Below are 25,514 nucleotides of genomic sequence, written 5' to 3' on the forward strand. Positions count from 1 at the left end.
TAGAAATCATGCAGGGGTCTGAAATTTTCATCTTAGGTGCATGTCCACTGTGAGAGACATAATCTAAAAAAAAAAAAAAAAAAAAAATCCGGAAATCACAATGTATGATTTTTTAATAATTTATTTGTATGTTACTGCTGCAAATAAGTATTTCCATACAGATCTTCTTTAGATCTTTCAGGTTTGGAGTTTCAGCTCCCTCCAAAGATTTTCTATAGAGTTCAGGTCTGGAGACTGGCCAGGCCACTCCAGGACCTACAAATGCTTCTTACAGAGCCCCTCCTTAGTTGCCCTGGCTGTGTGTTTGGGGTCATTGTCATGCTGGAAGACCCAGCCATGACCCATCTTCAGTTCTCTTACTGAGGGAAGGAGGTTGTTTGCCAAAATCTCGCAATACATGACCCCATCCATCCTCCCTTCAATATGGTGCAGTCGTCCTGTCCCCTTTGCAGAAGAGCACCCCCAGAGTATGATGTTTCCACCCCCATGCTTCACAGTTGGGAGGGTTTTCTTGGGGTTATTCTCATCCTCTAAACATGGTAAGTGGAGTTGATTCCAAAAAGCTCTATTCTGGTCTCATCTGACCACATGACCTTCTCCCATGCCTCCTCTGGATCATCCAGATGGTCACTGGTGAACTTCAAACAGGCCTGGACATGGGCTGTCTTGAGCAGGGGGACCTTGCTGCCCTGCAGGATTTTAAACCATGACAGCATCATGTGTTACTAATGTAATCTTTGTGACTGTGGTCCCAGCTCTCTTCAGGTCATTGACCAGATCCTCCTGTGTGGTTCTGAGCTTTCTTAGAATCATCCTTACCCCACAAAGTGAGATCTTGCATGGAATCCCAGACCGAGGGAGATTGACAGTCATCTTGTGTTTCTTCCACTTTCTAATAAATAATCATAACAGTTGTTATCTTCTACCAAGCTGCTTGCCTGTTGTCTTGTAGTCCATCCCAGCCTTGTGCAGGTCTACAGTTTTGTTCCTGGTGTCCTTAGACAGCTCTTTGGTCTTGGCTATGGTGGACAGGTTGGAGTGTGATTGAGTGTGTGAACAGGTGTCTTTTATAAAGGTAACAAGTTCAAACAGGTGCAATTAATACAGGTAAAGAGTGCAGAATAAGAGGGCTTCTTAAAGAAAAATTAACATGTCTGTGTGAGCCAGAATTCTTGCTGGTTGGTAGGCGTTCAAATACTTATCTGCAGCAGTAACATACAAATAAATTATTAAAAAAATCATACATTGTGATTTCTGGATTTTTTTTTTATTTTATTTTATTTTTTAGATTGTCTCTCACAGTGGACATGCACCTAAGATGAAAATTGCAGACCCCTCCATGATTTCTAAGTGGGAGAACTTGCAAAACCGCAGGGTGTTCAAATACTTACTTTCCTCATTGTATGTATGTATACGTATATATGTATACGTATATATATACGTATATATATATATATATATATATATATATATATATATATATATATATATATATATATATATATATATATGGACAGACCTCGTATATATATATATATATATATATATATATATATATATGAGGTCTGTCCATAAAGTATAGGTCCTTTTTATTTTTTTCAAAAATTATATGGATTTCATTCATATGTTTTTACGTCAGACATGCTTGAACTCTCGTGCGCATGCGTGAGTTTTAACACGCCTGTCGGTGACGTCATTCGCCTGTGAGCACTCCTTGTGGGAGAAGTCGTCCAGCCCCTCGTCGGAATTCCTTTGTCTGAGAAGTTGCTGAGAGACTGGCGCTTTGTTTGATCAAAATTTTTTCTAAACCTGTGAGACACATCGAAGTGGACACGGTTCGAAAAATTAAGCTGGTTTTCGGTGAAAATTTTAACGGTTGATGAGAGATTTTGAGATGATACTGTCGCTTTAAGGACTTCCCACGGAGCGAGACGTCGCGCAGCGCTCCCAGGTGCCGTCGTCAGTCTGTTTCAAGCTGAAAACTTCCACATTTCAGGCTTTATTGATCCAGGACGTCGTGAGAGAACAGAGAAGTTTCAGAAGAAGTCGGTTTCAGCATTTTATCCGGATATTCCACTGTTAAAGGAGATTTTTTTAATGAAAGACGTGCGGGCGGATTGCAGCGTCGGCTCGTAGCCGCCGCGACGCTCCACCACAGGAAAAATAAAAAGGACCTATACTTTATTGACAGCCCTCGTATATATATATAGGTGTTTTCAGACTATGCTTTTCTTAGGCTAAACTATTCCAAAATACAGTCCCCTCTAGTTATCTATCCAAGTAATGTTCCCACCAGGTTTGATCCATCCAGGCTTCTTGGTTGTTGAGATTTTTTTTTTTTTAAATGTGTTTTTGAACCATTTTTTTCCTTGACCTTTCACCAATGCCAACCGTGTTACACAGCCAGCCAGGGGCAGTAATATTTCACAGTAAAATTTAGTCTTCTATGCCTTCATCCCACAATATTATGGGATTGCAAAGCGCACTATGTCATGGTTTTAAAGTGTAATCCTCAAGGACATGTCAAAACTCAAACACTATCTGTGATCAAACCCACAGACCTTTTGGTTTGTGGGCAACAAAGTCATGTGAGGATCAATGCTTTAATGGCACAGACTGGCAGTGTGCCATCTTTGATTATATGTCCTGATGCACATTATGACATCATGGGTATGTACTTACAGTATATCCAAACTGACATGTTTTATTCATAGCATTTCAGCAAATTTGAAGGAAATTCAATTTGTACTTGCAGAACTCTACCTCCAGACAGAGAGGATGGTCATATACGAGGTCTACTAGAAAAGTATCCGACCTTATTATTTTTCAAAAACCATATGGATTTGAATCACGTGTGATTACATCAGACATGCTGGAACCCTCGTGGGCATGCAAGAGTTTTTTCACGCCTGTCTGTTACGTCATTCGCCTGTGGGCAGTCTTTGAGTGAGGAGTCGTCCACCCTCTCGTCGATTTTTTCATTGTTTAGGAATGGCTCAGAGACTGCTGCTTTGTTTGATCAAAATTTTTTCAAAACTGTAAGGCACAACTGAGTGGACACCATTTGATAAATTCAGCTGGTTTTCGGTAAAAATTTTACCGGCTGATGAGAGATTTTGGTCTGGTAGTGTCGCTTTAAGGATGGCCCACGGCGCCTGACGGCGATCTGCGCTTCGAGGCGGCAGCGTCTCGCTGTTTCAAGTTGAAAACTTCCACATTTCAGGCTCTGTTGACCCAGTAAGTCATCAGAGAACAGAGAACTTTCAGAAGAAGTCGGCATGAGGAGTTTATTCGGACATCCCATTGTTAACGGACATTTTGTAATGAAAGAACGTGCGGGCAAAGTCACATGTCAGGCCGGACCCGACCGCGCGGGGTCGCGACAGGAAAAACACCTCCGTTGGAAACCTTAACGGACAAGTTGGAACATGCCCAAGCTGTTAAACAATTTCTCAGTTACTCACTTGTTGAAAGCCATTAAAAGCCGCCTGAATTTTACAAATGGTTTTCAACACGGAGGTGTTTTTCCTGTTGCGGCACACACAGATGAAAGACATGCGCGCATCCGTGATGACTCGGCGAATTTGCGCGCATGTCTTTCATTAAAAAATGTCCTTAAACAGTGGAATGTCCGCATAAAGTCCTCATGCTGGCCTCTTCTGAATCTTCTCTGTTCTCTCACGACGTCCTGGGTGAATTAAGCCTTAAATTAGGATGTTTTCAGGTCGAAACAGGCCGACGACGGCGCCTGGAAGCGCTGCGCAACGTCCCGCTCTGTGGGAAGTCCTTACAGCGACAGAAACACCCCATAATCTCTCATCAGCCGTTAAACTTTTCACCGAAGACCAGCTAAATTTCTCGACTAGTGTCCACTCGGATATTCCTCACAGGTACAGAAAAAATTTTTGATAAAGCAACGCGCGCCGTCTCGAGCAGCGTGTGAAACAAAGGAATTCAGCCGAGAGGGCGGGACCACATCTCACTCAAGGCCTGCCCACAGGGAAATGACATCACCGACACGCGTGAAAAAACTCACGCATGCGCACGAGGGTTCAAGCATGATTGGTGTAATCGCACGTCATTCAAATCCATATAGTTAAAAAAAAGATAAAAGTGTCGGTTTCTTATCTAATAGACCTCGTACATGCAAGTTTGGGATTTTGTTCTTGGAAAATGGCTTAAGGGCTCAGTTGGAAATTAAATTATCTGACTGATCATTGCACCTGTCAATGACAAAATATGGTGAAGATTGCTCAGTCACAGGAGCTTGATTGTGTACAAGATATCTGCAGAGGTAATGTGAGGATTTTAATTTAGAAAAATTCCATTGAGAGATGATCCTTAGGTCATGAAGAATTTTATTTTATTTAATTTTGAATTAACATTGTTATTAACATTATCAAAATAGGAAGTTTGTCAAGAGCTCAAATCTTTGAGCTGCATTCCATTTATTTTTTGTTGGCATTCTAGAGCACTGGATAGACAAGGAACATACGTTATTGTGCACGTGCGGAATATGTGTTGACTGTAGCTTTAAATATGAAATTCACAACTGGATGCACATTCCTGAGCTGCCTGAGGTGGCAGTGTTCACCACATGGCAGCACAGCATGTGATGGCTTTCTTTAAACCCCCATCACACTAGAGCATGAATGAGCCAGAGTGCTATACGAATGAGGACTCGAGCCACACTCGGGCAAATTCGAGGTGCATACGAACACCTCATACAGCATTCTTATAGCAGTTGGCACATCCGTGCAGCCAGAGCACGTGCACTGTACACTCGTGTTGCGTTTGTGTTGGAAACAATGGAACAGCGGTCAAGATGCAGCCGCACTGCAATCTGACTGCAGTCGTAATACGAGGTCTGTCAATAAAGTATAGGTCCTTTTTATTTTTTTCAAAAACTATATGGATTTCATTCATATGTTTTTCCTTGTGGGAGGAGTCGTCCAGCCCCTCGTCGGAATTCCTTTGTCTGAGAGGTTGCTGAGAGACTGGCGCTTTGTTTGATCAAAATTTTTTCTAAACCTGTGAGACACATCGAAGTGGATTTTTTTAATGAAATACGTGCGGACGGATTGCAGCGTCGGCGACGCAGCCGCCGCGACGCTCCGCCACAGGAAAAACACCTCTGTTGGAAGACTTAAGGACAAGTTGGAACATGTCCAGCTGTTAAACAATTTCTCATATACTCACTCCGCTGAAAGCCATCAAAAGCCACCTGGATTTTACAAATGGTTATCAACCCGTCCGCACGTCTTTCATTAAAAAAATCTCTTTTAACAATGGAATATCCGGATAAAATGCTGAAACCGACTTCTTCTGAAACTTCTCTGTTCTCTCACCATGTCCTGGATCAATAGAGCCTGAAATGTGGAGGTTTTCAGCTTGAAACAGGCTGACGACAGCGCCTGAGAGCGCTGCGCGACGTCTCGCACCATGGGAAGTCCTTAAAGCGACAGTATCACCTCAAAATCTCTCATCAGCCGTTAAAATTTTCACTGAAAACCAGATTAATTTTTCGAACCGTGTCCACTTCGATGTGTCTCACAGGTTTAGAAAAAATTTTGATCAAACAAAGCGCCAGTCTCTCAGCAACTTCTCAGACAAAGGAATTCCGACGAGGGGCTGGACGACTCCTCCCACAAGGAGTGCTCACAGGGGAATGACGTCACCGACAGGTGTGGAAAAACTCACGCATGCGCATGAGGGTTCAAGCATGTCTGACGTAAAAACATATGAATGAAATCCATATAGTTTTTGAAAAAAATAAAAAGGACCTATACTTTATTGACAGCCCTCGTATTCCTACGGCAATTCGGATACAATATGGAGTGTGTTTGATGGGCTGTTGGAATTGTTCGAGCACTTAGAATCCTGGCCAAATGTCTCGACTGTGCCGGCATGTACCTCCCTGTCACAAATGGATATTCGAATTACAGTCGGGCAAGTTTGAGCTGCAGTTGAAATCCTCGTACAGCATTCTTGAGTGCATGCCACACAGTCGGGCACAATCGTGTGGCCAGCCCGAATGTAGTACACATGCACACTACTGTCAAGCTGCGTTCCAAAATGGGGAAAGCTTGAACGGTGGTCGGAGTGCAGTCTGATTGCAGTGTGACTGCATCCTGATAGTGTCAAAACAGCATTCAAAACAGTCTGATCGTGTTCAAGGGTACTTCACCATGGTCAGGCACAGCAAATCCTGCCAGCATGTCCCATTTGTGGCATGAAAGATCTGTTTGTGCACCTCCACTGGATCCCGTTCAGGGAGTGGAAATGAAATATTGTCATGTGCAATGTCTGTGGCACACATTCATCTTGTGAACGAGATGTGGGCATTGCGCAGTCAAACCAAAAGGACCGTGTGTCACTGCAGGTCACTCTGCATCTGAGATGCAGCGCAGTGCGCACATCTGAATGGGCTGTCATACCCATGACAAACTTCACAATACAGATACACTGTCATTCCCTCCTATGGATTAGATAACGTATGTGAAGTAATATGATCATCGTAGCTGGAACATGACACCCACAGTGAGTCGATGCATGTTACAGGCTTGGCGCGGCACACCACAATGCAGCTGAATGGGATGTGACAGCTGTAACACCACCTATCATGATATGGACACCTGTACCTCTGTCGGAGGAATGACGGGACAACAGGCCTTCACAACATAAATAAAAATAAAAGCTCACCTTCGGAACAGTTCCAGGTGCATGTCACAGTGCAGGGCGAACACCAGCAGGAGCTGCCGCCTGTGGTGATTACCCTCTCATCCTGGCAGAGCTGTAAGCTGCCAACATCAGCTCACAAATGCCTCATCCACCACAAAATATAATTCCCATATGGCACAACACCCCGCTACACATCACGGCATGTAACACGTGATCGCAAGCTCCACACAGTCCATTGACTGATTGCCAGGGCACACACATGGGACACAGTGCAGTCAGCTCATTGACCTAATATCATGGAGAGAGGAAAGGTGTGAGGCTCCTGCATCTGCTCGAACTGCTGCGTGTACATCAGGCTGGATCATCCACACACCCCGCTGTACATGTGTGTGGTCAGAACAGCTGATGAAACTGCTGCGCGTGCGTGTGCTCATAACAGCTGACCGAACCTCTGTGCGTGCATCAGGCTGGATCATCCCAGCCCAGTCTCACTTTTTTTTTTCGTGCTCTTGTGACAAAATGAGTAAAATTTTCGTGACGGAGCATTTTTGTAACTCACTATTCCTAACCCTACTCCCGCCCCCAACCCTAACCTTAACCATAACCTAATCTTACTCCCCCCCCCCCCCCACCCTAACCATAACCACCCAGACACCCCCCCCCCCCCCCCCGCTTCACTTTTAATTTCATGCAGCCATCACGGAATGAATGAGAATGAATTTGTGCTGCCATGATGAAAATGAGGCGCTTTTCGTCGCAATATCACAAATCAATAGACTGATGTATATTTCGTGTTGCTGAAGCACGACTTGCCGTGAGACCAGGTTGATCATCCACACACCCCGCTGTGTGTGTGTGGTCAGAACAGCTGATTGAACTGCTGCGTGTGCGCACATGTCATCTGATCGCTTTACCAATGCATGAACCCCTCGATAAACAGCTGATGTTGGTTAAGTTAGACCTTACTTGTGTAATGCACCTTGAGGCAACTTTGTTGTGATTTGGCGCTATATAAATGAAATAAAATTAAATGAAATGATGTCCGGAGGGGGGGGTGAGTGAAATGTGGGGGGGTGAGTGAAATGTGGGGGGGACATCCAACAGTTCATGGGTTGGATGTCATTTGACATCCAGCAGTGGGCAGTCTTGTATAAAGTACCTCAAAGTGCTACTTGAGTGAAAGTACAAGTATCTTACCATAAAATTACTTTGGTAAAAGTTAAAGTCTCATTTAAAAATAATACTTGAGTAAAAGTCTTAAAGTATGTGACATTTACTGTACTTAAATGGTGAATGGACTGCATTTATATAGCACTTTTCCTTCTGCATCAGACCCTCAAAGCACTTTATAAATAATGCTTCACATTCACCCCGATGTCAGGGTGCTGCCATACAAGGTACTCACTACACACTGGGAGCAACTAGGGGATTAAGGACCTTGCCCAAGGGGCCCTTAGTGATTTTCTAGTCAGGCTGGGATTTGAACTGAGGATCCTCTGGTCTCAAGCCCAACGCTTTAACCTACCACCACTTTTCACCTACCATCCGTATCAAAAGCAAATTTATCATATCAAATGTACTTTAAGTAAAATCCCAAACGAGTGGAGAGTCAAACAGTGACACGAAAAGAAAGACAGTGTGGTGTGTGGATAAACCAGGAGGGGGCCTCAGCCCGTATAAAAGGGTGGATCCACCTCTGGCGAAGCAGTTGGTGTTGGTGATGGGATAAGTGAACAACCGATGGATGTATATAGCTGTAAATAAATTTGCCGTTCTTTTTCTGAAGATGCAGTCTTTTTCCTGGAAGACCCCCACACACTTTTCTGTTAAACACAACAGCCAGTCTCTTGTGAAACAGAACAGTCATTTATAGCTACACAGTTGTGTCAAATGTAAGGAAAAGTAAAAAAAAAAACAACAAACAAACAATGCAGTCATCACCACCACCAACCACTGCAAAGCAACCAAACACAGCGCTCTTGAATCCAAAACGTGGTGCTGCTTTTACTCAGTGCTTCTCCACAAACATTTCAAATAAAATAAATTAAATGAAACAGCCAAGCCAGCCAGTTTTGTCGGTACTGAAGTTTTCCCCTTATCTCCGATCGTGCGCTGGACTCCAGCGGCAGCCGATCCCTGTGTATGTGTGTGTGTCAGCATGTGTGCATTTGAAGTCCAAAGCGCAAATGGTTTTCACCCTCCACAGTCTTCCTCTTCCTCAGTGGAGGCGCAGATTCAACCTGTCATTTTTTGTTTTTTAAACTTGTATGTCAAATGTGGCACTTGATGCAGCAGGGGTGGAAGGCACTGCGCTCTGGCTGTAGAGGACTGTATCTCCCTGTGTATAGTGCTCCGGCATATTTTCACCTCTGCAAACAGGCATTGCCTAATAAAAATTCTTCTACTTTTATATTGTAGTAACGAGTAACCAGTGGTGGGCACACTTCCAATAATCCGATAACAGATAATTATCAAAGATAATGTTTTCAGTATCGGATTATCTTTTTAGATGACTTTAAAAACCATTATCAGACCAATTATCTTCCGATTAATTTTTGTCCGATAATGTTTAAACCGATAAACAAAATAAACAAAGCTGAACAGCGACAAGCATTTTTAAAATTAGTTCAGCACCCACCTGTTAAATGTTTTGTAACAGACGCATAGTTATAACGTTTGTAAACAGAAGAGAACTGCTTGTATAAATAAAAAGCATCTCAATCCTCTCTTTCCCCTCTGCCTCCTCAACAAGAACCTTTAGAACTCTACATTGTTGCTATCACCACTAACGACCCTACTTGCGCCCATCTGCGCCTATTTTAAGAGCTGACGTAACGTGAATTTCTCCTCTGTGAGATCAATAAAGCTTTATCTTATATATTGGATGTGTATATGTATACAGTGGTCCCTCATTTATCATGGGAGTTACTTTCTAAAAATAACCCGTGATAAGCGAAATCCGCAAAGTATTCAGCATTATTTTTTACAATTATTATAGACGTTTTAAGGCTGTAAAACCCCTCACTACACACTTTATACACTTTTCTCAAACAGGCATTAACATTTTCTCACTTTTCTCTCGTGTGTAAACACTCTCAAAGTTCAAACCTTAGTAGAAAAATAAGACCAACCTGTTTTCAGGCCCAAACATTTGTTTGAGAAATAAAAATAGAACATTTTCCTATAAATAATTATGATGGCTTTTAGAACTAACAAATTTAATTTTAACGATCAACCTACGAGGTTGGACACATAAGAAATTATTAATAGTGAGTGACCAGTATTTCACAGTTCATCTGACCGTGCGTCTTCATCCTGGCGCCGCTCCGCTGTCGCGTCTTTTTCCACAGGTGTCTTTTCCCGAGTGAAGAACACAGTTATGGGTAGTTGTTGGCGCTCTTTTTTCTTCTGGGCGAGAAGATTCTTATAAACAGACAGGCAGAACACAATGCGCGTGCTCTGCCTTCGCGGTGCCACGACCAGCCTGCTTGATGAAGACGCAGAACACAATGCGCTGTAAAAAGAAAAAAAAAGCATGCAAAATTACACTAAAAAAATCTGCAAAACTGCGAGGCCGCAAAAGGTGAACTGCGTTATAGCGAGGGACCACTGTATACATCTTATATATTATTTTAGCTCATACATTCTGTACATTTTGTAACAATTTATAGCATAAATTTTTATTATATATTACTTGTTTTACTGCTCTTTTTTGGGGGGCTTTTATATTAGCACGAAGTACCTCGGCAATTTCCTAATGTTGTGAACTTGTTCACTCATATCTCAGTAAAACTTTTCTGATTCTGATTCTAATATACAGCTTTTACTTGAATCATTGCTTCAAATCATTGCTGCTTGAATGTGGATTTGACTGCTCAGTTATTTTGATGCCAATTAAAGGCTAAAGTTAAAGTACACTGCAGATTATAGTGAGCAATGAACAATTTAACTGACCAGAGTGGCAGCGATTATACGCAACGGTGTATAATGGCTGTGCATGGTGGAGCTGAGGGAGATGAGCACAGCTCCATCAGGCACACTCATCACTCTGGCATGAGGAAAATGTAGATGATGATGAACAGACGGGTAGAACAGCCATTGACTGTAACCAACCATTCTCTGACCAAAAGCCTCCTTCTGATTCTCCTCTGCAGTATAAATCCTATGAAACATATTTTGCACTACTTCTGAATGGAAGACAGTTTTGAGATGTTAACATTTTAGCTTTGTGTCATCTTGCAGTTATAACCATCAGGTTATTGCATCGTGTATGGAGTGTTTATGTGCATTTAGATCCATCTTGTGTACACAAGTGCTTGTGGATGCTATGTTTACAGTATATTACTATAAAACACTGCATTCTGGGAGTAGTGCTGTAACTCAACTGCTGGAGCAGATATCTATCCCAGTGTTTACATGTTGTTGTAAATTTATTGTAGTTTAATTGTTTTCTTTTTTACAGTCTACTAGGCATCATATTTATCCCTGCAGTTTCTAGTGTAACTACTGTAGTTCATTTATATTTTATTTATTTATTTATTGTTGTTGATCGATTATATTAATTGATTTTTTTTTTTTCAGTTCCATCTTGTAGTCAACAGTTCTCAAATTTAGAATTTGCAGCCATGTGTGTTTGTGTGTCTACAGTATAAATGTCTGTGTCTTCAAGCGTGCCAACAATTTTCAGGAAACTCTGGTATTTCTGGTGCTGTTCAGCCAAGGTCTGTTGAAAAGAACCAAACAGTGAAACACAGGTTCTTGCCAAAAGAAAAGTGCATTAATGCCAAATGTGTCTGAGATTCTCAATGCTGTCAGGTGTCCAATCTCCAGTCAAATCACTATTCGCCCTGACTGACTGCATGTCCTTTGTGTGTAGATGAAAATTCTCTTTTGATCGGCTCATTTCTTCATTGCAACCCTGGCAAGCCTTGTGTAATGAACTCATTGAGTGTACAACAGTGAACCCGCTGTTGGCTCCCCTGCTGACGGTTCATTCTCTGTGCCCACAGCAGATGTGGCACGCTGTCTCAACAGTGCCCTCCAAGTTGGCTGCGGAGCTTTCGCCTGCTTGGAAAACTCAACTTGTGACACAGATGGCATGCATGACATTTGCAAATCCTTCCTATACAGTGCTGCTAAATTTGACACTCAGGTATAGTTCCACTTCATCTCCATATAAAATGTTCTATCTTCATATTAGTGCTTGTCACCTGTGTAGGATTATACACTTGTGACTATTAAGGAAATTGTTTGTTTGTTTTACAGGGTAAAGCATTTGTGAAGGAGAGCCTTAAGTGCATTGCCAATGGCATCATCTCGAAGGTATTCCCGACCATCCGCCGCTGCTCCACCTTCCAAAGAATGATAACTGAGGTCCAAGAGGAGTGTTACAGCAAGCTAAATATCTGCACAGTCGCCCGTTCAAATCCAGATGCCATTGGTGAAGTGGCACAGCTACCGAGCCACTTCCCAAATAGGTGAGCATTTCCTATTTTATAATAAATTATTTTATATAGACAAGTAGGGTACATTTGTGCCAATGTCCCCCCAGCAACATTCAACAACATGAAAAGGCAACATTTCTACAGGGCGACACTGATTAAAGCTTACCCAAACCTTGACAAGGCCCAATCAGGATAGAGCAACCTTTAAACTCCATTTCTCATGGATGTCTTATGATCTATACCCATCCATGTATCCATCTATAGTTACAGTATCTACAATAGTAATATTTCCTGTTCTGAAGTATCTTATTCCCCTTCCAAATGTACTCTACACAGTGGTGGGCATAGTTCCGCTAATCCATTAACTGCTAATTATCAAAGCTAATGTTTTCATTATCAGATTAGCGTTTCAGATATCTTTGAAAACCATCATCGGACAATTATCTTCCGATAAGTTTTGGACTGCTAACATACTTTTGCAGGCATGGTGAACAAAGCTTAACATTTACTAAGTCTAAACCCAGTGGAGTACCTACCTGTTAAATGTTTTGTAGCAGATATGCAGCTTTATTCTCTGCAAAAAATGGAGAGCTGGTTCCAGAAGAAACCACTCTCTCCTCTGCAGACAAAAAAAACAACAAAAAACCCTCATTTCTTTTGGCCCCATACTGATGTTGTCACCCAAGTCATCCAGAGGCATACAGTTTTAGCTTATGGTTAAAATTTTAACCAAACTAATTTTGGACAAGTTATTTAAATTAACATCACGTCAGGTTTTAGTGTGGACATGCTGTGTCCAGGTGCATTATGGGTAATCTCAGTGCATTCACGACAGAAAAAATGCATTTGAGACGCTCTGATCAGGCTGATCAGGCGTAGGGACGCGAGAGGGTACTAGATAGCGCTCCGACTGGGGACTCCATTGTTCTTCTGGGGGATTTCAATGCCCACGTGGGCGGCGACAGTGAGACCTTGAAGGGTGTGATCGGGAAGCATGGCCTCCCCGATCTGAACTCAAGTGGTGTTCAGTTGTTGGACTTCTGTGCTAGTCACAGTTTGTCCATCATGAACACCATGTTCGAGCACAAGGGTGTCCATAAGTGCACGTGGCACCAGGACACCCTGAGCCGGAGGTCGATGATCGACTTTGTAGTCGTATCATCTGACCTTCGGCCTCGTGTCTCGGACACTCGAGTGAAGAGAGGGGCAGAGCTGTCGACTGATCACCACCTGGTGGTGAGTTGGATCCGCTGGGAGGGAAGGAAGCCGGTCAGACCTGGCAGGCCCAAACGTATCGTGATGGTCTACTGGGAACGACTGGTGGAACCCTATGTCAGCAAGGTCTTCAACTCCCACCTCTGGGAGAGCTTCTCCCAGATCCCGGGGGAGGTTGGAGACATGGAGTCCGAATGGACCATGTTCTCCACCTCCATTGTCAATGCGGCCACTCGTAGCTGTGGTCGCAAGGTCTCTGGTGCCTGTCGCGGCGGCAATCCCCGAACCTGGTGGTGGACACCGGAAGTAAGGGATGCCATCAAGCTGAAGAAAGAGTCCTACTTATCTTTGTTGGTAGGTGGGACCCCAGAGGCAGCTGACAGGTACCGGCAGGCCAAGCGTGCCGCAGCCCGTGCGGTCGCAGAGGCAAAAACTCGGGTCTGGGAGAAGTTCGGGGAGGCCATGGAGGAGGACTATCGGTCGGCCTTGAAGAGATTCTGGCAAACCGTCTGACACCTCAGGAGGCAGAAGCAGCTCTCCACCAGCACTGTTTACGGTGCGGGTGGGGAGCTGTTGACCCTGACTGGGGATGTTGTCGGGCAGTGGAAGGAGTACTTCGAGGATCTCCTCAATCCCATCGTCACGTCTTCCGAAGAGGAAGCAGAGACTGGGGACTTAGAGGCGGACTCATCCATTACCCGGGCCGAAGTCACAGAGGTGGTTCGAAAGCTCCTCGGTGGCAAGGCTCCTGGGGTGGATGAAATCTGTCCTGAGTACCTTAAGTCTCTGGATGTTGTGGGACTGTCTTGGCTGACACGCCTTTGCAACATCACATGGCGATCGGGGACAGTGCCTCTGGATTGGCAGACAGGGGTGGTGGTCCCTCTGTTTAAGAAGGGGGACCGGAGGGTGTGTTCCAACTATAGGGGGATCACACTCCTCAGCCTCCCCGGTAAGGTCTATTCCAGAGTACTGGAGAGGAGAATTCGACCGATGGTCGAACCTCGGATTCAGGAGGAGCAGTGGTTTTCGTCCTGGTCGCGGCACACTGGATCAGCTCTACACGCTCCATCGGGTGCTCGAGGGTTCATGAGAGTTCGCCCAACCACTCCACATGTGTTTTGTGGATCTGGAGAAGGCGTTCGACCGTGTCCCTCGGGGCACCCTGTGTGGGGTGCTCCGGGAGTACGGGGTCCGGGGTCCTTTGCTAAGGGCTATCGAAAGCTCTCAATTTACCGATCGATCTACGTTCCGATCCTCACCTATGGTCATGAGATTTGGCTCATGACCGAAAGAACGAGATCGCGAGTACAAGCGGCCGAGATGAGTTTCCTCCGCAGGGTGGCTGGGTGCTCCCTTAGAGATAGGGTGAGGAGCTCGGTCACTCGGGAGGAGCTCGGAGTCGAGCCGCTGCTCCTCCACGTCGAAAGCAGTCAGTTAAGGTGGCTTGGGTATCTTTTCTGGATGCCCCCTGGACGCCTCGCTGGAGAGGTGTTCCGGGCACGTCCCATTGGGAGGAGGCCCCGGGGAAGACCCAGGACATGCTGGAGGGACTACATCTCTCAGCTGGCTTGGGAATGCCTTGGGGTTCCCCCGGAGATGCTGGGAGAGGTGTGTGTGGGGATCGGGAGGTCTGGGCGGCTTTGCTTGAGCTGCTGCCCCCGCGACCCGACTCCGGATAAAGCGGAAGAAAATGGATGGATGGATGATCAGGCTCCATACAGACAACAGCATTAAACTCTTTGTATATTGTGCCTAAAACTCTCGTGAATATATTCTCTGGGTTTATAGACATTGTTATTGTGTTTGTTTTATCTAGAAATGCCAGAAGAAGCCCTCTTTCAACTGGAATCATTGCAATCGATTCCTGTTTGCTTTTTAGAGTCCTGCTTATGTCAAACACTGTCATATTTGTTCCAGAGTATTATATATAAGATGTCTGAAATTCAGCTTGCATTTATTAAATTCCACACATCTTAAATGTACAGTGAGGAAAATAAGTATTTGAACACCCTGCGATTTTGCAAGTTCTCCCACTTAGAAATCATGGAGGGGACTGAAATTTTCATCTTAGGTCCATGTCCATTGTGAGAGACATAATCTAAAAAAAAAAAAAATGCGGAAATCCCAATGTATGATTTTTTAATAATTTATTTGTATGTTACTGCTGCAAATAAGTATTTCAACACCTATGAAAATCAATGTTAATATTTGGTACAGTAGCCTTTGTTTGTAATTACAGAGGTCAAATGTTTCCTGTAGTTTTTCACCAGGTTTGCACACATTGCAGCAGGGATTCTGGCCCATTCCTCCACACAGATCTCTAGATCAGCCAGGTTACTGGGCTGTCGCTGAGAAATACGGAGTTTGAGCTCCCTCCAAAGATTTTCTATTGGGTTTAGGTCTGGAGACTGGCCAGGCCACTCCAGAACCTTGATATGCTTCTTACGGAGCCACTCCTTGGTTATCCCGGCTGTGTGCTTCAGGTCATTGTCATGTTGAAAGACGCATCTTCAGTGCTCTAACTGAGGGAAGGGGGTTGTTCCCTAAAATCTCGCAATACATGGCCCCGGTCACCCTCTCCTTAATATAGTGCAGTTGTCCTGTCCCATCTGCAGAAAAACACCCCCAAAGCATGATGCTTCCACCCCCATGCTTCACAGTAGCAGTTTGTGCTCAAACGCCAAAGCAGGGGCGAATCCAGATAGGAATGGGGGCGTGGGGCAGGGATGTGCCCCCCTCCCCCACAACACCCCTAGATTAAAGGTCCAGTTTTGAAGCCGTTTTTTTTTTTACTACAACTACTAATATTGCTTGAAATAATAATAATTTCGACAAGTAAAATGTTTAGAGAGAATTTAAATGTTAGAAAAATGTTAGAATTTAATAGTTACATTTATAAACAATGTAGGTTTGAAATTGCAAGTTTTACTGTTACAGTGCTGTCAACAGTTAAATATGAGGTCAAGAAAGAGGTCTTTATTTTACTTTTTATAAAACAAGTATTTATTTTCATTGAAGTCAAGAAAGGGTGACTATAAAGTGAGTTTTGGCAAAACAGGTATCATTGTCATGTTGACGTGGGTTGTTGTCGGCAGCTGGGGAAAGTAACTAAAAAAGTAACTAGTAATCTAACTTAGTTACTTTTACATTTGAGTAATCAGTAAAGTAACTAAGTTACTTTTTCAAGGAGTAATCAGTAATCAGTAATTGGATTACTTTTTCAAAGTAACTGTGGCAACACTGCAAACAACAATACATCACAACTACATAATCAGCTACCGTATACCATTAGAAATTACTTTGTTACTCCACAAGGATATTTTACAAGTTCACTTTTTTCAATCATTGTATTTTTGTGAATAATAAAAACATATAGGTAGGTATTACTGCTTTTTACATTTTGTGATTGCAAGAGTACTATACTGCTGGTGATATTAATGAAGCTTTGTGGGGGCTATATGCTGTGCACAGCAACTGAGGTTAACAATAGAGGTGGGCGGATCGATCCTAATATCGATACCAACGCTGGTATTGATTTTGAACAATCCTCGTGTAAAAAGATCAATACTCAAGCTTTTTTCCTCTCCCGCACGCATTGACTGCTGCGCATGCAGATTCATCAAAGTCTACTGTCTGTCTGTAAGAGCAGCGCTGCACTGTGTCACACATCATGGAGCAGTGCACCCTTGTATTGTGGTTTGTCAGCCCTCTACCTCAGGAGATTTTGTTTTAAGTTGTGTTGAGTGATATTTTTTTAAACAAAAATGTTGATTGTGATAATAAAGTATTTTGTTGTCACGTACAATGTTTGGCGAAATTCTATCCTAGGTCTTTTGGATCCTTTGGCTCTATGAAGCTTAAATATGAAAAAGTATCGGTATCGATATCTGCGATACTAGGCCGGTATTTACTTGGTATCGAATCAATACCAAAATTCCCGGTATCGCCCACCTCTAGTTAACAAACTGACCGAAGCCACTAAGACTGATGGAGGGTTTATGTAAACTGGTATACTTCATACCACTAACATGAAGATGGTTACAAAGTAGGTTGCTAGCATTATTTTGCTGCTATTATTCATATATAATGGATTTTTAACTCCTGGTATGGCAGCTCTTTTGCCCATAGCACTAAAAAAGGTGCACTGTGTACAGTTTGTCAAGTTACAGCCACAAAAGCATGCAGCTCCTTCTGAGTTGTGATTTGGTGGCTTCCCTTAGTCATTTCATTTTTGCATGGTCACTCAGTTTTTAAAGGCCCCTTTCAAATAATATGAATGAGGCTGAATGGCACACAAAGGAGGATTCGAATGGCACTCTTGAAAAATCCAAGCTACACTCAAACACCTCATACAACAGTCAGCATAACCATTCGGCCACAGCACATGCACTCCACATTCACGTCGCGCTTGTGCTGGAAACCCATTTGAACACTGGTCAAGATGAGGTTGTACTGCTATCTGACCATGGTTGCAACATTTGTACGGCATGCTGTACGCAGGTTGGACCATTCGGTCCGCGGTCGAGGGGCTGTACAAAATGATTGGCTACTTTGAACCCTGGCCAAATGTCATGATCGAGCCAGCCTTCACTCCAGCGGCCGAATGCGGGCAAATAGTGCCACAATGGCCAGAGTCAAGGCGCTACCCACAAACCTCCAACAGCAGTCGCAGGGTACTTAGAAAATGCGGGCCCATTGCATGGCCAGCTCAAATGTAGTGCCTAGGATCCAGTGTTGAGGTGCGGTCGAGGTGGCGACAGCTCAAAGAGCAGTCAGTGTGTTGTGTCTTCCTTATTTATGTCCATGGGCATGGTTCATGAAGAAAAAGGAGCAGAAGGATGACAATTCTTGTATTCTTTGCTCCATATAACAGGAATTAAATATTTTAACAAACAACAAGAAATTCATTTGTGTCCTCAATTCCAACCCAGACACTGTCTCAACATCAAGTCATCGAGCATCAATTAAACATCATTACCAGTAATATGATTGTCTTACATTTCCATGGTGCATTCATTGTTCTTATAATGTTCTAAGGTCCCATTATTTTGTCCTTACACATTTCCTTTGATTTATGAACATTTGTGTTGTTGTCAGTTCAGCCGCTCCTGTTATTGCTTGGGATCGCCACAGAGGACACAGCTGCATTGGTATTTGGCACAGGTTTTACGCCGGATGCCCTTCCTGATGCAACTCCAGTTTCACCTGGAGAAACACACACAGCTACTAGTGTTCCGAAGAGGTCTCCCATCCAAGTACTAACCAGATGCTGCACTGCTTAGCTTCTGAGATCTGATGGGATCAGTCTTACACAGAGCAGAACGGCTGCGCGATTTAGGAACATTTGTACATTTAATTGCTTCCACTACTGTGAGAACACGATGTAGTACCACACCTCTCACCATCGTCACACTGTGTTCGTGTGCGTGCACAAACCATCGTCGTAGGATCATACGGCATCCCTACATGGCTGTCCAACCAACTGTCACTCCAGACTGCGGCTGGAATTTTCCAGGTTTCGCCCATATGGGCTGTTTTGGCCTGTTTCAGCCTAATTTGCCCAACTTCATGTTATGTGTGAAGGGGCCTTAAGAACTGCCTACTTCAGACAGCCTTACCAGTACCACACTGTTTGTATTTCTTCATGATTGATGTAAATGAAGTCCAAAACATATTTAGTGATATGTTTTTTGTTGTTGTTTTGTTTTGTTTTTTCTTTTTTCTTACTTTTTCTTCCCCCCTGTCGGCATATATAGTAATGGTAAATGTCACACTGGCAGAACCATTTCTGAACATTAATACACATATATGCAATTTATTCTTGCAAGACAGAAGGTATGTAGTGTGTGAGTGAACGTGGTGTGCATGTGTGACCCCCATCCACCCTTCCCGATCAGCCTACAGCATCCTACTCAAAGCCAACTGACAACTTCTGTCAGGAAGGGCCGACCACCAAAACAACACAAACACAGACAAGAATGAAAGACAAGTGGTGAAGGCAATAACTGTGAAGTGAGACACTGAGGAGTCGGGGCCCCAACCATACAACATACCAGGACAAACAACCACACATAAACAAGCAGTGACAGCAACAGTCTGCTGTCTAATTAGTGAGCATCCATACCCTAATCTAGGAAACCAGAGTCTTGATCCCCTTGCGAGCACCCAAAACCAAATTGTGGTGATGGCCACAAACACACAACCATCCACACACAGAGACCCAGATCACAACTAAATATCTGATCACTACTGTGGCTGGTGTGTTGGGCCAAGACTAAAGTACAGAACCTTACCATATGACATGGACCACTCTGGCACGTCAGAAGCCATACAGTTGACCACAAGCAACAACGGAAATGGGTCCAGGATGCAGGGCCCCAGGAGAACCCCCCCCCCACGGAGGCAAAGGAAGCAACCCCATACCCAAGGGAAGCATGCAGGGTGCCAGCCCGGGCCCACCAAAAGGGGGCCCCAGAACCACACCACCCAGGCCATGGCCCCCAAAGGGAGGAGCGAGCAGCGGCGGGGACGGGGGGCAAAGGAGCCACTGCAACCGAACCCAAAGCGCGGGCAGGGACCACTGAGGCATACGAGGGCGGGGCCCGGCCCCCAGACAAGATGCGAGACCCAATCCCCCAGGCCAGGAAGCACACAAGCCCTCCAACACCCAAAACTCCCCCAACACAGCCAGCAGGACCCCTCCGAACTTCCCCCAGCCCCTAATCCACCCCGCCACCCCGGACCCCACCCAGAACACCAAAGCCCAAGATCGGGAGACTGCCCAAGCGAGAGTGGGGCAACACCCCCCCCAGTGCCAATACCCGTGCCCCAGTGTGTATAAATGTGGCTGTAATTTCTAAATGGTTGAAGTTATATAATAATATTAATACATTTATTTGTAAAGTGCTTTCCATCAAAGTGCTGCACAACAAACAATTCAAAATAAATTAAGAGCAAGGTTATAATAATCACACTCAAATTATGATATAATTACAATTTGATTAGTTAATATAATTATAATCATAGCTGTAGCACCACAACTCATGACTCATATGTAGAAGTAAATAAGTGGGTCTTCAGCTTGGCTTTAAATACATTAACAGAACATGCCTGACTAATGTCAAGGGGCAGGCTAGTCCACAGAGTTGGCACAGAAAAGGTAAAAGCTCACTCACTAACAGTCTTTTTCTGGAGTCTTGGGACACACAGAGGACTAGAGTCCTGGGAGTGCAGTGTACGAGCAGACACGTATGACTTCACCAGGTCACATAAGTATAGTGGTGCTAAACCATTAATAATACTGCTCGAAGTCGAACTGGGAGCCAATAAAGAGAGGCCAACAATGGAGTGATGTGTTTAAATTTGCCAGCTCTGGTCAGGATACAAGCTGCTGCATTTTGAACAGTTTGAAATGACATGAATGAACCAGTGTGATCATTTCTTTTTAGTTATTTGTTATGTAATTGTGTATGTAGGTAGTGTTGTACTTATTAATGTACCTGTCCTGGCTGTGGTCTCGGTGTTTTCAATGTGACACTTCGTGTGCACTGAGCAGTCATTCATTTGCAGCAGTCAGTGAGTCTCTTGTCAGCAGCTGGGAAGCGGCTCGCTGTGCTGTGTGCGTTCTAGCGTGGCTGGCCGCTCCATCTGTACATCCATATCAGCAGTTAATGTGTGAAGGGGCCCTTAGCAATGTTTCTCAAATGAAAAAAGGTGATTCTAGTGACCTCCTTAATATGAGAATCAAAGGAAAGTGTTTTGTCAAAAACACACCAAGATTTTTAACTTTGTCTTTGCGGTGAATAATACAATCATCCAAGGACAAAGCAAACATATCATAAAGGTGACTCTGTCTTGCTGGTCCAATAATGAGCATTTCTGTCTTGGCTGAGTTAAGGAGCACAAAATTTGCTGATAACCAGCTCTTAACAACAGTTTAGATGTTTCAGAACCATCATGCATAGCCAATGGCATATTCAAGTGCAGATCATCAGCATAAAAATGCAATCCAATTGAAACAAACAGAGAATCTGACCCGGTGCTAGATACAATGAAAACAACAGTGGACCTAAAACAGAACCCCGTGAAACCCCATACTTGACCATGCATGACTCATAAAGGGAATTGTTACTGCATACCTTGTTTCATTTCATTGTGATGGTGCATAGAGGCAACATTACAAAAATCATCACGGTCCTAATACTGATGTACATAACTGTACAATGTATACGTAACTCCATTTTTTTTTTATCTTCAACCCCAAATCAAACAAAGTTGAGCTCTTCCACAATTTCTCAGATAGTCACACGACTGAAAAGGCACCAAAAGCCGTCTGAATCTTCCAAATGGTGGAAGAGGTGAGCATGTCACAACATGTCCTGTGAGACTTCAACATGGTGGCGCTTTTGCTGCGCCATCAGCTTCGTGCCAAAGCCATCGGCATGAATTTCGCTGCAACTCTTTTCATGGCAAAATCTTCTGTCACAGTGGAATGTGCCGAAAAAGCGCTGATGTCCACCTCTTCCACAATTTCTCAGATAGTCACACGACGGTCCCGCATCACCACAGCATTCACTTTGGAAATGATCTGGTCATTTCTGCATGTTGATGGCCGACCAGAGCGTGGCTCGCTCTCCACCGTTGTGCGCCCATCTTTAAACCGGTTGTACTGCTCCTTAATCTGTGTGATGCCCATAGGATCGTCACGGAAAGCCGTCTGAATAATCCGAATGGTTTCCACCTGGCTGTCGCCCAGTTTCTGGCAAAATTTGATGCAGTCGCGCTGCTCCAGTCGTTCTGCCATTTCCTTGCAAAGAAAAAACGACGAGAGACTACACCCATCCTCACACAAAGGCTACTTACAAGCAAATGACGCAATCGACAGGCATGAAAAAACTCATGCATGTGCATGAAGGTTCAAGGTTGGCTCATGCTAGCACACGTGATTCAAATCCATCAGGTTTTTGAAAAAAAAAAAAGGTTGGATACTTTTCTAACAGACCTCGTATGTGTCAAATAGATGATGTCAACAGGTGACTGTAGTCATGATTTGCTACAAAAACAGTATCCATGAAAGGCTGAGTCTTTGAAATGGAAAGAAGATCTCTAGTTTGTCAACAAGTGCATGAGAAAATTATTGAAATGTTGAAAAACAATATTCTTCAAAGAAAAACAGGAAGCAATTTACATATTTCTTCCTCTGCAGTGCATAATATCACTAAACAATTCAAGTCATCTAGAGGAATTTCGGTGTATAAAGGGCAAGGGTGCAAGACTATATATATATATATATATATAGTTTATTTCTTTTTGCCATGGTAAGACAGTCAGAAAATGGCAGCACAGTCTCATGTTTTGTTTTGTTTTTTGTTTGTCTTTTGTCACAAAATGCAACACATTTTCATATCAGTCAAGTTTCAGTCACTATTTTTAACCCTAGCCATACCTCCAGTGCCCCCCATGTCACCCCAAATTTCATATCATCACAAAATAATTTCATGATACGCCATCAAATATATCAAGAATTAATAGAGTAAGTGCCTCTTTGTGACGCCATCATGAACTTGGGGTGGGATCAGGTTGAGGATGCCCATTTTGCTTTAAATTAAACTGACATTATTTTGTTGTTGTAGGTTTTATGGAAAGCTGCTTCAAAGCCTGATGGACTGTGATGAGGAAACTGTAGATCGAGTTAGGACCAGCATGGTATCGCGACTCGGCCCAGAGATGACCATGCTTATTCAACTGCTGCAGAACAAGCCCTGCCCGTCCACCACTGTGGCCGTAGCTGCCGCCGTCCCAACCAGTGTGGAAGGCCGCGGGAGCTGGCGCTGGTCCGTGGGTCCCAATATATACAAGATACAGCCTAATCTGAGAAACAGAGACTCTACCAGCCATTTTGGCAAAAAGCGTACTGCCAGTGACAGCTCCTAACTTCTGCACAAATTCAGAAAAAACTCAAAAATCACAAGCTCTTCTATTCCCTAGGGGTGAAGAAATCCTTTCCTCTGCCAGACTGGAATTTGCAGAAATAAGCACCTCTAGGGAATGCTGGAAAGACCACACAATCCCAAGTCAATATCAGTTTAATTGTTGTTATATTGTATATCCTACACTAGGCTTAATAGAACACCCTTCCATCAATTGTTTCTGACTTGTGCGCTCAGCGTTGAACATGTGGCTGTTACAACATGTAAACTCTTCTTCAACGTCTCCTATAGATGCACACTCTTGATGCCTAGTAAAAAGAAAAAAGACAAGAAAAACAGCCATAGCAGTTTACACCTTGAGAGCACAAGTGGCCCATAGTAAAAAAAAAAAAAAGAAATAAAAAAATAAAAAAAGAAATACATAAAACAAAACATAATATCATAATGCCAACATTTGTTTAATTAAAAGAACTCGTTACTTATTAGTTCATTGATAGGAATGGAGACTTATTCGTAGTTGTACTTTATATTTCAGTGATGAGACCAGTCAAATTGTGAGCATGAGATGTGGAAATGATTCCCATAACTATTTTCTGACGTTAGCATAATACTTAAATGTACTGTATACTAAGTTATCTAAGACAGCCATAGCTAGCCCTCTAAAAGAGAGTGCTGATAAGGAGTGACGACTGTAGAGGCTTCATGATAACCTTTGAGAGGTTACCTTAAAATGACCAAAAACCTTCAAACTGCCCTGAATGCTATTCATGATATACCAAAATAGTGTACAGCTATAGCACTTATGTTTGTTATGCTTTCTGATAGCAGGTATAGCCATGATCGTTGAACGAAATGTTTATCAAGTCATCACCCTGCACTATAAGATTGTACATAGGACCGTACTTAGTGGAATCTGCATCAATGTTTTTAACAGAGTGCACGGCCATAGTGCAAATAGAGGGCAGTGGATTAGCACATTCACCAATCAGAGTCTGAGCAGCCATTTTTTTCTTTTTGGACTGATGATTGACATTCTCTGAGGTGAATCACATGACATATACGCTGACTTCCAGTGTCAAGATTGAGACTGACTATTTAAAAAAAAAGCCTTGTTGGAATTATATTTATTTTCCTACTATATTATTTAATTGTATTTTTATTTTAATGCATCAGTATGGTTTTAATTAGTTTATAGTTAGTTACAAAGCAGTTCTGTCATGGCTCCTGCACGAGCTCTATGCCAAAAAATGCGTGAGCTGACACTCTGGTGACTGAATGGGACCCATGTGATGACTCTGTGCTGGCCATAGGGGAACAAGGTTGGTCATTACAGTCAGGGGATCTATTTTATGGGTGTTACGAGGGACCATGTTCAAAACAACAGAGTATCTTTTTGGTGCAGATTCTGTTCAAGCAAAATCTAGTTGATCTGTGCAGCTGCTGGATTTGCCTGAAGTGTATAATTACAGTAAAGCAAACACCAGCATCAAGTACCTCCTTAAGGAAAGCGTGAGTTGAATTTCCCATCTTTCTTCCTCTTATCGCATTAGGGGTTTCTGGAACCTGTCCTACTGTGTCCCAGCATATTGTACATAGGGCAAGAGACAGGGTGCATCCTGGCCAAGTTGCCAATCCATCATAATCTGCATGTTTTTGAACCCAGAGAAACCCACACTACATTGAGACCACATGCAAACTTCTTAGCTGGAACTGAACCATGACCTTCTTGCTTATAACTCCACACTCTACATCTATGAGTTATGTTTTCGGTCTTGGCTTTTATTTTTTATGTTTCTGCCTCAGTTGTGCTGCAGCTTGCTTGTTGGCACCATTAATTCCATGAATTCCAAAAAGAATAGCATTTGTTGGCACAATTGAATGTTTTACAAGGAAGGATCCATTACATTTGGCGATCATGTTAAGGTGGATCCAGCAGCTAATCATCACTTTCTTTAACATCGCAAGATATTTTGATCATTATTAAATGTAATGCAGATTGAGCCAGGACAGAATTAAGAACATGCTGACAGTGCTGTATGTCACCACATACACCACCTCCCGCTTTGAAACCTGACTGACAGATCTGTGGTCCATCCTTGTGTCCCGCAAGTAGCCATTGATCTATCACAGCTAGGTGCCATGTGGGCATCTCCGTCGTCTGGTCCAGTCGCTGGGGTTCCTGGCAATAAGGCATCTGTCTGCCTGTTACATGTATGATGCATGCAGTAGGCCTCATCCGAGT

The 25,514-nt window shown here is 43.4% G+C and overlaps 1 protein-coding gene across 2 annotated transcripts in view; it reads left to right on the plus strand.

The window, feature by feature from the left end:
• stc1 (stanniocalcin 1) overlaps positions 1-24,040 on the plus strand; it is a 27,020-nt gene extending 2,980 nt beyond the window's left edge. Inside the window, exons 2-4 of one of the 2 annotated variants that reach the window (XM_034169996.1) lie at positions 11,691-11,833; positions 11,947-12,158; positions 22,976-24,040. In XM_034169996.1, coding sequence (XP_034025887.1) covers positions 11,691-11,833; positions 11,947-12,158; positions 22,976-23,276 — 656 coding nt within the window. In that variant the 3' untranslated portion in view covers positions 23,277-24,040. The remainder of the gene's footprint in view (positions 1-11,690; positions 11,834-11,946; positions 12,159-22,975) is intronic. The other variant, XM_034169997.1, reaches the window with a different exon arrangement.
• The last annotated feature ends 1,474 nt before the right edge of the window (positions 24,041-25,514 follow it).

The sequence above is a fragment of the Thalassophryne amazonica genome, chromosome 5 (genome assembly GCF_902500255.1).
Source record: "Thalassophryne amazonica chromosome 5, fThaAma1.1, whole genome shotgun sequence".
In the NCBI taxonomy this organism is placed as follows: domain Eukaryota; kingdom Metazoa; phylum Chordata; class Actinopteri; order Batrachoidiformes; family Batrachoididae; genus Thalassophryne; species Thalassophryne amazonica.